Source organism: Zalophus californianus, chromosome 13 (assembly GCF_009762305.2).
Source record: "Zalophus californianus isolate mZalCal1 chromosome 13, mZalCal1.pri.v2, whole genome shotgun sequence".
NCBI lineage: Eukaryota > Metazoa > Chordata > Mammalia > Carnivora > Otariidae > Zalophus > Zalophus californianus.
The window spans coordinates 90,525,115-90,538,734 of NC_045607.1; the positions used below are offsets into that span (position 1 = coordinate 90,525,115).

General features: G+C 41.2%; 2 protein-coding genes across 4 annotated transcripts in view; both read right to left on the reverse strand.

The window, feature by feature from the left end:
* The window catches only part of LOC113935012 (contactin-associated protein-like 3), a 185,155-nt gene that overhangs the window by 130,216 nt on the left and 41,319 nt on the right, over positions 1–13,620 (reverse strand). For all 3 annotated transcript variants that reach the window (XM_027616720.2, XM_027616721.2, XM_027616719.2), the window contains exon 3: positions 11,584–11,777. In XM_027616720.2, coding sequence (XP_027472521.1) covers positions 11,584–11,777 — 194 coding nt within the window. The remainder of the gene's footprint in view (positions 1–11,583; positions 11,778–13,620) is intronic.
* LOC113935013 (peptidyl-prolyl cis-trans isomerase FKBP3-like) lies at positions 1,060–1,769 on the reverse strand. Its single transcript, XM_035723786.1, has one exon. The coding sequence runs from the start codon at positions 1,732–1,734 to the stop codon at positions 1,060–1,062; it is 675 nt and encodes a 224-aa protein (XP_035579679.1). The 5' UTR covers positions 1,735–1,769.

Consider the following 13,620-nt stretch of genomic DNA (forward strand, 5'->3'; position numbering starts at 1 on the left):
TTAAGATAGTAAATTTAATGTTTTGTTTTTTACCACAATAAAAAAAAACTATTTTGTATTTTCTTTGTTTTTTTAAATCCTTTCAACACCTAGTACTTAATTGAACAGCAATATATACCTCTAGTTTAAAAATAACAATTACTGTGTATTTTTAGCCTCTAGCCCTTTCCCCATAGTGAGAAATGCTATTTCTAATTTGTTGTGTATCTTTCCAGAATTATTCCATATGTTTGCATGCATATGTATGTATTTGTTCATCTCGGGAACTTCGAATGGGAGAACAGTGTACGTACACATCACTTTTCCTTGCTTTAAAATAATGTTTCCTAAAGCTCTTTGTCAATAAATAGATTTACCTCCCTCTTTTCAAAGGAATGCATTCTATGTAATGCTATACCTTTCCATAAAATGGAGGTATCATACTTTATCTATGTGCTCATCTACTGGCAGAGAACCGGATCGTGACCAGAAACAAGGACGTGAGCACCGTTCTCATAAGCACTTTCTGTGCAGCTCACATGTCCCCGTGGGACTCATTCCCAGAACCAGAATTTCTACTCGGTGTAGACGGTATCTTGAGGGGACTTAAGGTGCTGCTCCTTTGGGATTGTCATCTTCAGAGCTAAACAGCAGGTGTTTGGGACACTTTTATTTAATTTTATGGAAATCACCCTCCAAGGGTTTGTGAGAGTGAACAACTTTTCACGCATTTATAAACTTCTGTTTCATTTTTGTTTACTGCCTATTTCTACCTTTACCCATTTTTTTGACATTGAATATGTTTTTATTGAGCCTTTTAGTTTACAAGGGGAGGTAAAAGGAAAGTCATTTCTCCTTAACCAATATTTTACACAGCTGTAGTAAAATATTTCAAACTTTAGGGAATTATAATGGATTACATATATTAAAAGTTGGGGATTGGGTAAACAATATCGGAGTTCCTGAATTTTCCAGTTGACTTTTCCCTTACAAGAGTAACCAGCTCTAATTAGTTATATAAGTTTCTTCAAGGCCATGCTTTATTGTTGCTGATGTCTTTATATCCGAAGCATTGCTATTTCAGTCAATATCCGCTAACTCCACTTCAAAAATGAGTTTTGCATTTGGTGGAATTTTGGCATCAGACTGTTCTTTCTTTCCATAAGCCCATTCTGGTTCAATCTCTAGGTGAGCCTTTTCTCCTTTACTCATAGTTAAGAGTGCTTCATCCCATCCTCTGATAACTTTGCCTATTCCAACCTTAAAACTTAAAGGCTTGGCATTTTTCTTCTTCTTTGAACTCGTTTGAATATTAGTATCAAAAACAGTCCCATCCTGTAGTGTTCCTGTATACCAGCAGTGAACAACATCTCCCTTTCTGGGAAAGTTGGTTTTATCTCCTTTTTTAAGAACAGATTTTATATATTTTGGTGGACCCTCATCCAGAGTCTCTTCAGACTTGGTTTCTTTGGGTTTATCTTCATTAAGCTTCACATTTTTCACCTGCTCAGACACTTTACTTATACTTTCAGTACGCTTGAAACGTTTACTTTCAAAAAGATGGTTGTAGGCTGTAACCAAATGGTCCTTGTTAGCTGTCTTGGCCACATTTTTAATGTTTCCTAATAACTTATGTTCTGCAAGAAATGAATCTGAACCGTGGTCCTGTAGACACTTGATAATGTCCTTCTTGGATAGCTGCTCCCTGCACAGCTGCTCCACGGTCCACGCCCGCTGTGGTACAGCCGCCGCCATCTTCCCCCGCTGCCTCTGCTTTCCTGAGCCAGCCCACCTCCTATCTTTACCCATTTTTAAATGATTTTTTAAATCTTACCCATTTATTTATAAGAATGCTTTATAAATGAAGAAAACTCGCTCTTTGTCATATATATTTAAATTTTCCCCAATTTATGTTTGGTGTCTTCTCATGGCATTTTTTTTCCACACATCATTTTCAAATTAATCTGATTTATCAGTCTTTTCTTTTATAGCATCTGGGTCTCCCATTTTGCTTAGCATGCTCTCTCCAATTATCCATACAAAACATTTTCTAACTGTATCTAGTCCTTTCTCTGTGGCTGATTTATTTTAAATTGTATCTATTTAAGGTATAAAATAGGGATCAACCTTTATTTATTTTTTCCAGGTTGTCCAGTATCATTTATTGAATAATCCATTTTTTGTCACTGATTTGAAATGCCACATTTATTATTTGCTAATTCTATAAATATATTTATTAATAAATATATAATTAATTAACAATCCTATTGTGTTTCTTCACTAATCTTTGCATTAATATGCTAATATAAACAATATTAATATTAAGTAGTTTCAAACAGCTAGATTTAAACTTTGTAAGGCATTTTACTAACTTAACAGGAATAATTCCCTTTCATACTATTCTTTTTACCAATTGCTGTGGATATTTCTGCATGAAAACAGTTTAAGATGAAATTTAGAAAGACCTTGGGGCGCCTGGGTGGCTCAGTTGGTTGGGCGACTGCCTTAGGCTCAGGTCATGATCCTGGAGTCCCGGGATCGAGTCCCGGGTTGGGCTCCCTGCTCAGCAGGGAGTCTGCTTCTCCCTCTGACCCTCCCCCCTCTCATGCTCTCTCTATCTCTCATTCTCTCTCTCAAATAAATAAATAAAATCTTTAAGGAAAAAAGAAATTTAGAAAGACCTTATTTTATTTCGGGGTTAGTTTAGGATGAGCATACATCATTACACTATCAAGTCTTGATACCCGAGGACAGGGATTAATCCCACTTTTCTTTTATGCCCCTTAATGGTGTCTTAAATATTTATTGGAGCATATTTCTTGTCAATTTTATTGTTTGTGATTCTATTATAAATGAGGTCCACGGTTCCTTTATCTTTTAGCTAATTACTTCTAGGTACAAAGAGAAATTAATTAATTTTGGAAATTACTTTCATAAGGAGGTACATTGCTGAGTTATTTTATTTTTTTAAATTATTTCTCAGGAGAGTTTCTTATATTCTCAAAGAGCATATAATGATAATTTATCCTCATTTCTAATTTTTACGCCTCTTATATTATTTCCTCTTCTATCAGAATGCACTTAATAACTTGAGAATGTAAGGATAGAGACTTAGAGAGGAGGGCTTAACACATTCATCTTTTAAGGTCACGTGAAATAAGTGCTTTTAAAAAGCCCTCCATGTTCTCAAAAGTAAGGGAAACTCCAAATTGATTCTCTCTGAGACAAGTTCTGAAATAAGGCAGAAGTAGAAGTCTAAAACTTAATCCGAAGATGAACAAAAAATAAGGGGAAAGACTACTTTTTACCTAAGTAACACAACCCATTTATGAAGACAACTCACCCATAGGACCTTCATGACAGAAATGTTGAGAAGCACTGATCTATTTCAGATTGGTGAACAGGCTCTATTTTACATCAGTGTTAATACTATTCCCTGCTTAATACTGCTCAATAAATGATACTAGAACAACTAGGTAGCCATCTGGAAAAAATCAATAAACCCGGATCCCTACCTCACACCTCAAATAGATACAAAATGGACTAAACCAGGGATCAAGCAACCTGTAGCCCAGAGCCAAATGCAGCTGGCTGCATGTTTTTGTAAATAAAGTTTTATTAGAAAACAGCCACACTTGTTCATCTACATAACGCCTGTGGCTGCTTTCACACAATGGAAGAGTTAAATAGTCACAACAGAGAATGTATGGTCTACAAAACTGAAAATATTTGTTATCTGTCCCTTTACAGAAAAAGTTGGCCGACCCCTGGTCTACACCAATATCTCTCTCAGTCTGAGGGAATATTTAGATGACATCCAGCTTCTGAACTGATGCCCCGACCTTACTGCTTGGAAAGTTTGAGGATTGCTAATCAGAAATCCTCATCATCTCAGAGTTTTAAGACTGGCAACATTAACATTTTTTTAAGTACTCATAACCTGACATCCTCTTTTGCAAAATATTATTATTTATTTCATTGCTGCCTTTGTCTATACAAATGCATAAAATTTCTGCATCAAAGGCAGAAAATTGTTCTTACTGCAGGTGGGCATAAAACCAAAGGAGTTATGGGTCAGTGCTCCCTGCTTTAAGTGCAGAACTAACAAACCTCTTTCCTTCCTTCCTTCCTTCCTTCCTTCCTTCCTTCCTTCCTGGGTGGCTCAGTCATTAAGCGTCTTCCTTCGGCTCAGGTCATGATCCCAGGGTCCTGGGATGGAGCCCCGCATTGGGCTCCCTGCTCAGCAGGAAGCCTGCTTCTCCCTCTCCCACTCCCCCTGCTTGTGCTCTCTCTCTCACTGTGTCTCTCTTTGTCAAATAAATAAATAAAATCTTAAAAAAAAAATCAAAGGAGTTATCAGGAGATGTGAACACAACAGTGGTCTCAACCACTACCCCTCACGCAGCGGCCATCTCCTCAAGACCCCAACCAGTCTGGCACCAAGCCACTTTTGAATTTCTTATGTCAAAATGAAAGGCCCAGGAAATCCTCCACAGAGAGCCCGAAGTACACACCACCCTAATGCATTCTGTGTATTTACAGTATCTGTGCAAGTTGTAGAAATTGTAGAGTTGATTGTCACTCCATCTGAGACCAACTATTAGTACAACATCCTCTAAGCTGAGCTGCCTGAGTTGCAAAAGGCAGGAAGAATTTCTAGGAGATCCTGCTGGAGATGCTCCCTGAGCTTCCCTGCCTTCCACCTCCCTGAGACTCAGCTCAGCGGCATTTCCTTTCAATGACTGTGCTGCTGGAGAAATTTTTTGGTAAGAATTTAATTTTTCCATCATTCGCTTTTCTTGCTTAACACAAAAAGCGTTTTTATTTTTGTGCTCTTTCAATGAATAAAAAAAATCCTACTTTTAATGAAGTAGGTACAAAGGATAGAGAGAGAAACAAGTCAGAGTCCCTGCCTCCAGAACAGAGGTGAAATGGGCACGAGATGAATGAATGGAGTAAAAGAGAGTAGTGTGTGAGAAATGAGAAAAGGGGAGTGTCTAAGCAATTTCAGTACAGAGTGAAGCTTTTCGGGTTGGGGAGGGTTATCACTGACAAAGAAGGAAGGAAGGAAGGAAGGAAGGAAGGAAGGAAGGAAGGAAGGAAGGAAGGAAGGAAGGAAGGAAGGAAGGAAGGAAGGAAGGAAGGGAAGAAGTTAGTTAGTTCTGCACTTAAAGCAGGGAGCACTGACAAAAGCAGTTGTTACAGGACACCCTGCCTCTGGGGAGCCCCTGGTTACTTTGTGGTTGCAGCTCAGATGGCTCATGCACTTCTCTGCCTCAACCTTTCCAGGTGCTCTGAGAGTTTTCCATGGATGGAATCCAGCATTTATCTCTATTGTCACTGAGACCTGCAGTTAAAGGCACATGGGACCACCTTAGGCTCAATAGGGCATCATCCTTGTACAGCTTTGTGGGGAAGCAGTGTTAAACTTCTTCTCACTCTCAGATTTGGCACCAAAAGCCTCCCACTGTGTAAACAGTGTCCCATGGTTGGCTAAGGTTTCCATATCCTTAACTACCTATCTGGTTGAGGTCTATCTGACAACAGCAACTTTCCCTTAATTCAATCCAACAGCCCTTTATTGAGAAACTGTAATAAGCCTGGGCCTCCGGGGAGATCAATTGCTGACCTAATGGCTCTCAGAGCCCAGGAAGGGAACACACGTATAGAAAATCCAATCGCAGTCCACAATGGTAAGCGCAATCAACAAAGTACGGTAGAGTCGCTGTGATCAATATGCTGTGTGTGATGCGCTGGATGGTTAAAAGGGAGACACACATGCCCCCAACGAGGCTGAGTAAACAGAAGTGACTGATAACAGAATCGTTGAAGTGTTGCTCCCGTTCTGCTATAAACCAATCGGTCTCAGAGCTGAACTTGGAACTGGTGAGCCTGGCGTTGGCACAAGCCCCATGTCTGACCTTGCAGACCCTACAGACCCTTTCTGCAACCACCCATGTGAAGTGGGGCTTGGCTCTGTTGGGTCGTCTACTCAATAATAAATGTATGCACCTAGACCTGAAATTAACCAACACGGATTTAAATGACTGAACTAATATGAACCTGTGTCAGGTGAATTTCCACTTCAGCTCCCAGCAAAGCTTCCTACTTAGCAGAGTGCCTACTTCCTTGCACACAAACACTCTTCCTTATTTCTGATTCAAGTTGCTCTTATCACGATTGGACACAGTTCTTACTCCTCTTTATTTTGAAATCATGTATGGGTCTCAGGATTTTTCTATTTATACCAAGTAACCATGGTTCTTTTAAACCTGAATTCAATATTTGGGGGTTTTTTTTGGTTATGCCACGTTTCAAACATATCTTAAAAAGCAAACACACGCATACCTGTGATCTGGATTTAACAAGGCGAATATTTTGCTATAGTTGCATCAGCTCCTTCTCTCAAATAAATAAACCACTGCAGACGTAACAAACACCCCCCCAACCCATCTGTCTTGTTTCCAATATTTTCTTGTCATTTCTTCTACCCTAAATCTTTGGAGTCACCTTTGTTGCTCTTGGAGAGCACTAAAAGGTTGTTGTGTCTTTCAAAACAATATTAATTAGCCTCACTAATTAGTCGACATTTTCTACTTGGTTTAGGTTGTAAACTATCCAAAGGAGAATAAAGTTTCAAATGGTTTGCTATTTCTCTTTTATTTTCACCCAAGGACCTACTGATAACACATTTTTTTCAAGGCAAAAAAAAATTATTCAATAGAATTATTTATACTCGATCCTATGTTTACTTCAAATAATTTCTTTTCTTTTTTTTTTCAAATACATTTTATCAGTCTGTTCTTAGATGAATGCCTTTCTCACACAAACATCCTGCATAGGAAGGAAAATCCACTTAAATTCTAACTTGTCAGTGCGTTCTGAGTAACAGCCCCATCTTGAATTCCTGAGAGATATAGTGTTTGAATTTGAGTTCTGATGAGTTTATAATGGAAAGAATAAAACCCTAATTAATGCAAAATGTACAGATCCAGGAAATAATACAGTTCTCAAAGATGGTACTAACTTTAAGCACTTTAAGCACAACGAGAAGACACTCTGGGCTTTGTTCCACTAGGTTAGAGGCTACTGGGGAGAAAGAGGGTGTTCTGCAGCCAAAGGACTATGGAGTGAGGTCCCGTTACAGGAAGGATCATGTGCTCAGGGTAACATGTGCGTGGGACAAGCTGTGTCCTCCAGCAGAGGCGCGATCTCCTGTGATCCAGGCAGGTATGGTTAGTTAAGGAACAGAACAATCTCTCCCACAGATGGGACTTGGGTCATTTCAGTCAGCACTTCTGGGATCCTCTGGGAATCTTGTTAAAATGCAGATCTGGATCCAGTAGGCCAGGGTGGGGGCTGAAATTCCATATTTCTGTCAAGATCCCAGGTGATGCTAATGGACTGTGGGCCACCTGTTGAGTTGTAGGGCCCATGATAATCCATGTCCTCTCTTTTGGAGAGAAGGGGAGGATAGGAGTAGAAAGATGTGATGTACATGCAGAGGAAAGCGGAGAAATATAAAAGAAAGCACAGGATCATAAAGAGAGATGAAGAATAGGAAATTTGAAAATATGGCCCTCCCAGCATCCCTCCCTTCTAAGCCCATGTCAGCCCATCAGGGTGGTCACTAGGTCCTTACGTGGCTCCACCCAGAGCTCAGGAGCTTCAGTGCGTAGGGTGGGGTAGAGGCAGCCACCAGGTGACATGGACTCTTCCAACAACCACAGATGTGAGTTTTCAGATGGTCCCTCAGCCGGAGCCAGGCAAGTCAGAAGGCTTCCCCAGACTTCTGAACCCATCCTTCTATATAGGGAAATACATGCCAGTAGCTAACCCATGGAAGGTGGAGGGGAGGCAGGGGCAGGGCTCCCTCTTAGGTACAGCTGAGCCAGAGACCACTTGGATCATCCTCTTCACAGTGTGGTTGGACTCCCAAATCACCTAGACTGATTCAGATCTCAAGGCTGGCCCACTCCCAAGACCCTAATAATGACAGTGGCTCACTGTGCCTAATGTTTATGCAAACAGTGCAGTTTATACTTAATACCCATCTTCCAAGGGGTCTTGCAAGGAGGGTGCCTATGTGACCAGCCCCCAGTAAATACCCTGGATGCTGAGTCTCTAATGAGCCTCCTCCCTGGTTGACAACACCTCACATGGATTGCTATAACTTGTTTTGGAGTGAATTCAGCACATTCCACGCGTCCCCACTTGGAGAGGATTCATGGAAGCTTATCCTGGTTTCCTATGGACTTCACCACATGCTCCTTTTTCCTTTACTCATTTTGCTTTTTATCCTGTATAAATCATAGTTTTATGACCACACACTGGTCCTGTGAGTCCCCCCGTGAATCACAGAACCTGGAGATCCTGGGGATCTCCAGACACCTTGGAGGAGAAAAAAATGCAGCTCTGCCAACACCTTACCCAGAGGACCCAGCCAGGCGTACTGGACTTTAGACCTACATAATGGCTCTGTCTTGTGTTGGGCCACCAAGTGCCTGGTAATGTTTTAGAGTAGTAGCACAAAAATTAAGAAAATGACTATAATACTTTTGCTAATAAAGAGTGTAAATATTTCAAGGAAATTTTTTAGAATCTTAAATTCACTCTGATATAATGGCAACATTATATGAAGTTCAAATGAGGCCAATTTGTTACCAACCAAATAAGTCAAGCAGAGAAAGTCAATTATCATATGGTTTCACTTATTTATGAAACATCAGGAATAGCATGGAGGACATTAGGAGAAGGAAGGGAAAAATGAAGGGAGGGAAATCGGAGGGAGAGACGAACCATGAGAGACTAAGGACTCTGAGAAACTAACTGAGGGTTTTGGGGGGGTGGGGGGTTGGGTTAGCCCGGTGATGGGTATTAAGGAGGGCCCGTATCGCATGGAGCACTGGGTGTTATACGAAATTCACTCTCAAATTAATGGCAGCAATACATAGGTTAAAAACAAGCACCTGAAGAATGGGTAGAGCCTCTGGGAGGGTATGTGCTTTAGGATTAAGGGCAGGTACTCTGTGTGAGAGGGGCCAGAGAGCAGCCAAATCAGCCTGATCTTCTTCCAGAAACTGTAGGTATAATCGCATAAGTATCAACTAGTGCAACTCACTGTGGTCAGAGTGAGCCATATACGGAGTCAGGGGCAGAGAGATTAATTCACTTAAGCTGTGGGGATGGCTGAAGGAAATGCAAGGATGAGTCCCTTTCCTAGAGGAGATCAAAATGCAGAAGGAATGCCCGCACTGGAGCTTCAAGAACCCCTGAGCTGAGACAAAGGGCTTCAAAGCCAGGCAGAGCAGGGAGCTCAAGAGAAGCGTCCTGTCAAAAGGTAGATTCCACTCGTGCATTCATCTAGTAAACATTTACCAACTTTCTGCTCAGGCCCAGGCACCGTGAAGTGCTCGGGACACAGAGGGAGAAGGTGGGTCTCTGTAAGCGAGCTCCCCAGGTGTGGGACACCAGTCTTGACTGAGTGATGGCCCGTAGGACTGACGGGTCCAAGCATACATCCTCACCTGCGTGGTCTAGGATCAATAATGCCACTGTTCTTGACCCTTACTTCCCCTGGGCTCCTTTAAACAAGGTGCCAGATGGTGGTGCTTGGATATATGGTTCACCCCAAGCTGCTAAGCTGAAAAACAGGAATTGTCACAATTTTGCAACCATGTATTGGGGTGGGATGGGGGTAAAAATATGAACCTTGATTAATACAACTAAGAATAAGCATGCATTAACACCTGATTTCGGAAAAACAAGACTTAATTTGAAACAAATGTTCTCCATATACATCGATGCTTCATTAAGCTTTAACTGTTATTCATTCTTAACTAATGTTGATCTTAACCCTGGTTTAGACCTGGTGTTCTTAGAATCAGCTCAACATCAATATCTACTTCTGATCACACACTTGGCAAACGCGTGTTTAGGGTATTTAGGTCAGCCAGCCCCCCAAACACAAATTCTCTCCTATTTTGTTCTTTTACCTAATATTAGACAACTGACTACTTCTAAATTCAATTGAAATCAACATTTATTGATGAACTATAAAGAGGTCCAGAGATAAAAAATTAAATAGACCATAATCTATGAAGTTGTACTAAGTAACAAGAGTTCTAAGGAAGTTCAAATGAGGCCAATTTGTTACCAAACGAGCACTAAAATTTTGTTGCTTGTTAGTGTTATAGATAAGCTATGAGCTAACAAGTAATGGCTTTTTCCCTGCTACTTTTCCTCTTACCATGACAAGAAAATTTTTTAAGAGTTACATAATATCCTTAGCCTAAATTAAATGGAAGCTAAACTGTATATTTTTTATTGTGGGTAAATAGTCATAATATAAAATTTACCGCTTTGGCCACTTGTAAGCGTGCAGTTGTATACCATTAACAATCACACTGCTGGGCAACCATCACCCCCATGCATCTCCAGAACTTTCTCATCTTCTAAACTGAAACTCTGTCCCCATTCAACAGTAATTCTCCATTCCTCCCTTCCCCAAGCCCCTGGCAACCAGTTAAAGTGTATTTTTTTAAAGATTTATTTATTCATGAGAGAGAGTGCATGTGAGTGGGGAAGAGGGGGAGCCAGAGGGAGAGGGAGAAAGAGAATCTCAAGCAGATTCCCCACTGAACGTGGAGCCCGATGCGGGGCTCAATCCCAGGACCCTGAGATCATGACCTGAGCTGAAACCAAAAGTCAGAAGCTCAACCGACTGGGCCACCCAGGTGCCCCAAGTGTATTTTTAATAATAAGAAGAAAGTAATTCCTTCGCCACCTGACAAATCTTCTTCGGGCCACACCCCTCCATCCGTTGCCCCATCAACCAACTGCAAACGAGGCCAATCTTTACCACACTCTACTCTCAGAGCTCCTCCTTCAGGGCAGACTATGATTTGAAGACTCCAAATGCTGAATATGTAATAAACTTCATATATTTTAATATTCAAAAAGTCAGGCAAGCAAAATTTAATTCTTCTCAAAGAAGCAACTGTATGTCATCAGAAGCAGAAACTACGTCAGTTCTGTAAGATAATTTAAAGTAGTTATGATTCCAAAGAATCCCAGAGATCTATCCCCCATGAATTACAAGGGGCCACACAAGCGCCCAAGTTCCTGCTGGAGCTGGACCTTTGTCCCTCAACACACCATCATCCATAGGGAGACCGCCCATTATGTGTATTTTCAAATGTTTGGGGTCCTTCAGAAATCTCACTTAATCATTAGAGGACTCAGAAAAATGAATTTCCTTAACTGAACAACAGCAAGGTGATATCAGCTACTGGATTATGGAACAAAAAATACAGTAGGTTGTATGTGACTTCATTCCTTCGATTTCACACTATGTTAAGGAATAATGGGAAGACGTTTTTCCATATTTCACTACAGTACAGAATTATTTTACTTTTACTTATTTCATAAATTATACATGGGCAATGTATTTTAAAATGCCACACGTGTCTTATATTCATTTGAAAACATTTTCAAGTACTTTAGGAGGCTCCATCTCTATATTTGATCTGACAGATTTGCGGCAACATGGAGTAATTGGGGTAATTCATACTCTGAGAGAGGGCTCTCAGTGAAGGAACATACCGAGATGCTTTCTTCCTGTCGATACTGCTTCCAGTTCCTCCCGCCGTCACTGAACATGAGGACGTAGCTGGTCACCCAGTCGGAGCTCCCGTAGCCGCCCTGGGTGGCCACAGCTGTGACCTCCATTCTCTCCCCAAGGTCAATCTGCAGCCACTGGTATTTATCTGACACAAGTGGAGACCAGCCACCAGCCCCTTTGAGTGGAAACAGAAACAGGAAAAAAAAGTAAAGGGAAAGAAATCTTTAAGAGCTATATTATCCTGTAAGAATGGGATCATAAATAAAATTTATGAAAATCATAGTTTCAAATTCTGGAACATATAACCCTCCATGATTACACACACACACACATGCACTCAAAACCATGGGTTAAGTAAACAGATGAATCCTACATTCATCATTAATGGCTTTGGTTTTTAGCTCATAACCCCTGACTCTCCGGTGTCTAGTGGTCCCAGGCAACAGGTGGACAACCAAACACCATGTTGCCACATCAGCTTGAAACGAGTGTCTCTACTGGCCTGTATGTATGACTTACTTTTGGCTGGACCTAAAGGAAAATATTCAGACCATGGTAGAACTAGAAAAGCTTAATTCTGGAATTCCAACACGAGGAAGTACCGTATTGAATGCTGGGATGAGAACAGTGGTGATGGCCAAACCCCACACTCGATATGCTTACAGATTCATGCCAAAAACAGGCATTTCAAAGAGCGATCTGAAATGCAGTGTGACAGGGATGGAGGTGAAGGTTTTTCTGCGCAGGGAGGGAGAGCTCTGAGAGGCCACAGGGAGGCTGAGGGAGAACCCAGAGCGAGTGAGTAAGAAGGACGTTCTCAGGGATTGGAGAGAACAGCCGCAGAGCAGAAATCACGATGCTTTGTCTGGTCCGGTGAGAAACAGATGAGAAACAGAAAAGTTAGAGCTCCCCGAGGATGTGTTGTTGACATATTTTGTTCTTCTGGTGTCACAGAAACATGAGTTTTGAATTTGGATTTCGATGTGACATTGAATTTTCTGATTTTAAATTAATAAGCAATAAAAAACTGGAAAATAAGCTTGAAACACATTCTGGAACCGATGTTTTGCTAATTATCTGTGTCTAGAAAACACAAGTAATGTAAATAATGCCTAATATGACAAAGGGAGTCTTTAAAACAATTTTTCCGACACTGTTCTGACACCTCCCTTGAGGTTCTCATAATGAGGTCTAATGCATTAGACAACATTGACCATCTTCTGGGGAGGAGCTCTTATTGATATCCACACTTGGTTTGCTAACACCGGTAGGGCTGAGTGTATGTCAGGAGGTGTGTGACACGGTCACAGGATGGCTGGGAGGGACACGGAAGTGGGGCACTTGCATTAGGGTGCGGGGCATCCCCAGGAGGCGGGCACATACATTTCTTGACCGCGACCTCCATTAGTCACACAACGTGTTCACGCACAAGCTTCAGGAAAGTCTAAAGCTTACAAGTTCTCTAGAACCCAGATTCTTTCTCATTTCTTTCTACCCTGGTTTCCCGCACTGAATCTTTGTTCAAATATTCCAAATTTTCCTCTCAACTGTACCGCGAGCACAATGCCTTTTCCTTTGACCCAGAATCCCAAATATGCTGCAGTTTTGGTTGTTCTGTAATGCATTTTTAAACTTTTTATTCTGAAGAGCTGCAAACATGGTTTAGGGGATTCCTGTCCACTTTGTACCCAGTTTCCCCCACAGTTAACATCTTACATCATCATGGGACTTGTATCAAGACTAAGATATTTACACGGGTACAATATTAATGAAATGATAGACTTTATTCTGATATCCCCAGTGTTCCCACTAACTCCGTTTTTCAGCAGCAGGATCCTGTTTTGACATTGAGTCTCCTCTGTGTCCTCCAACCCGTGACAGTTTTGCAGTCTTTCCCCACCTCTCATGACAGGATTGGTTCCACTGTTTTGTCCGAGGGTCCCACTAACAGTTGATAAATGGAAGTCCTTCTGTATTCTATCTGAGAGCTAACTAACAGTCTGAGGGACGTTACTCTG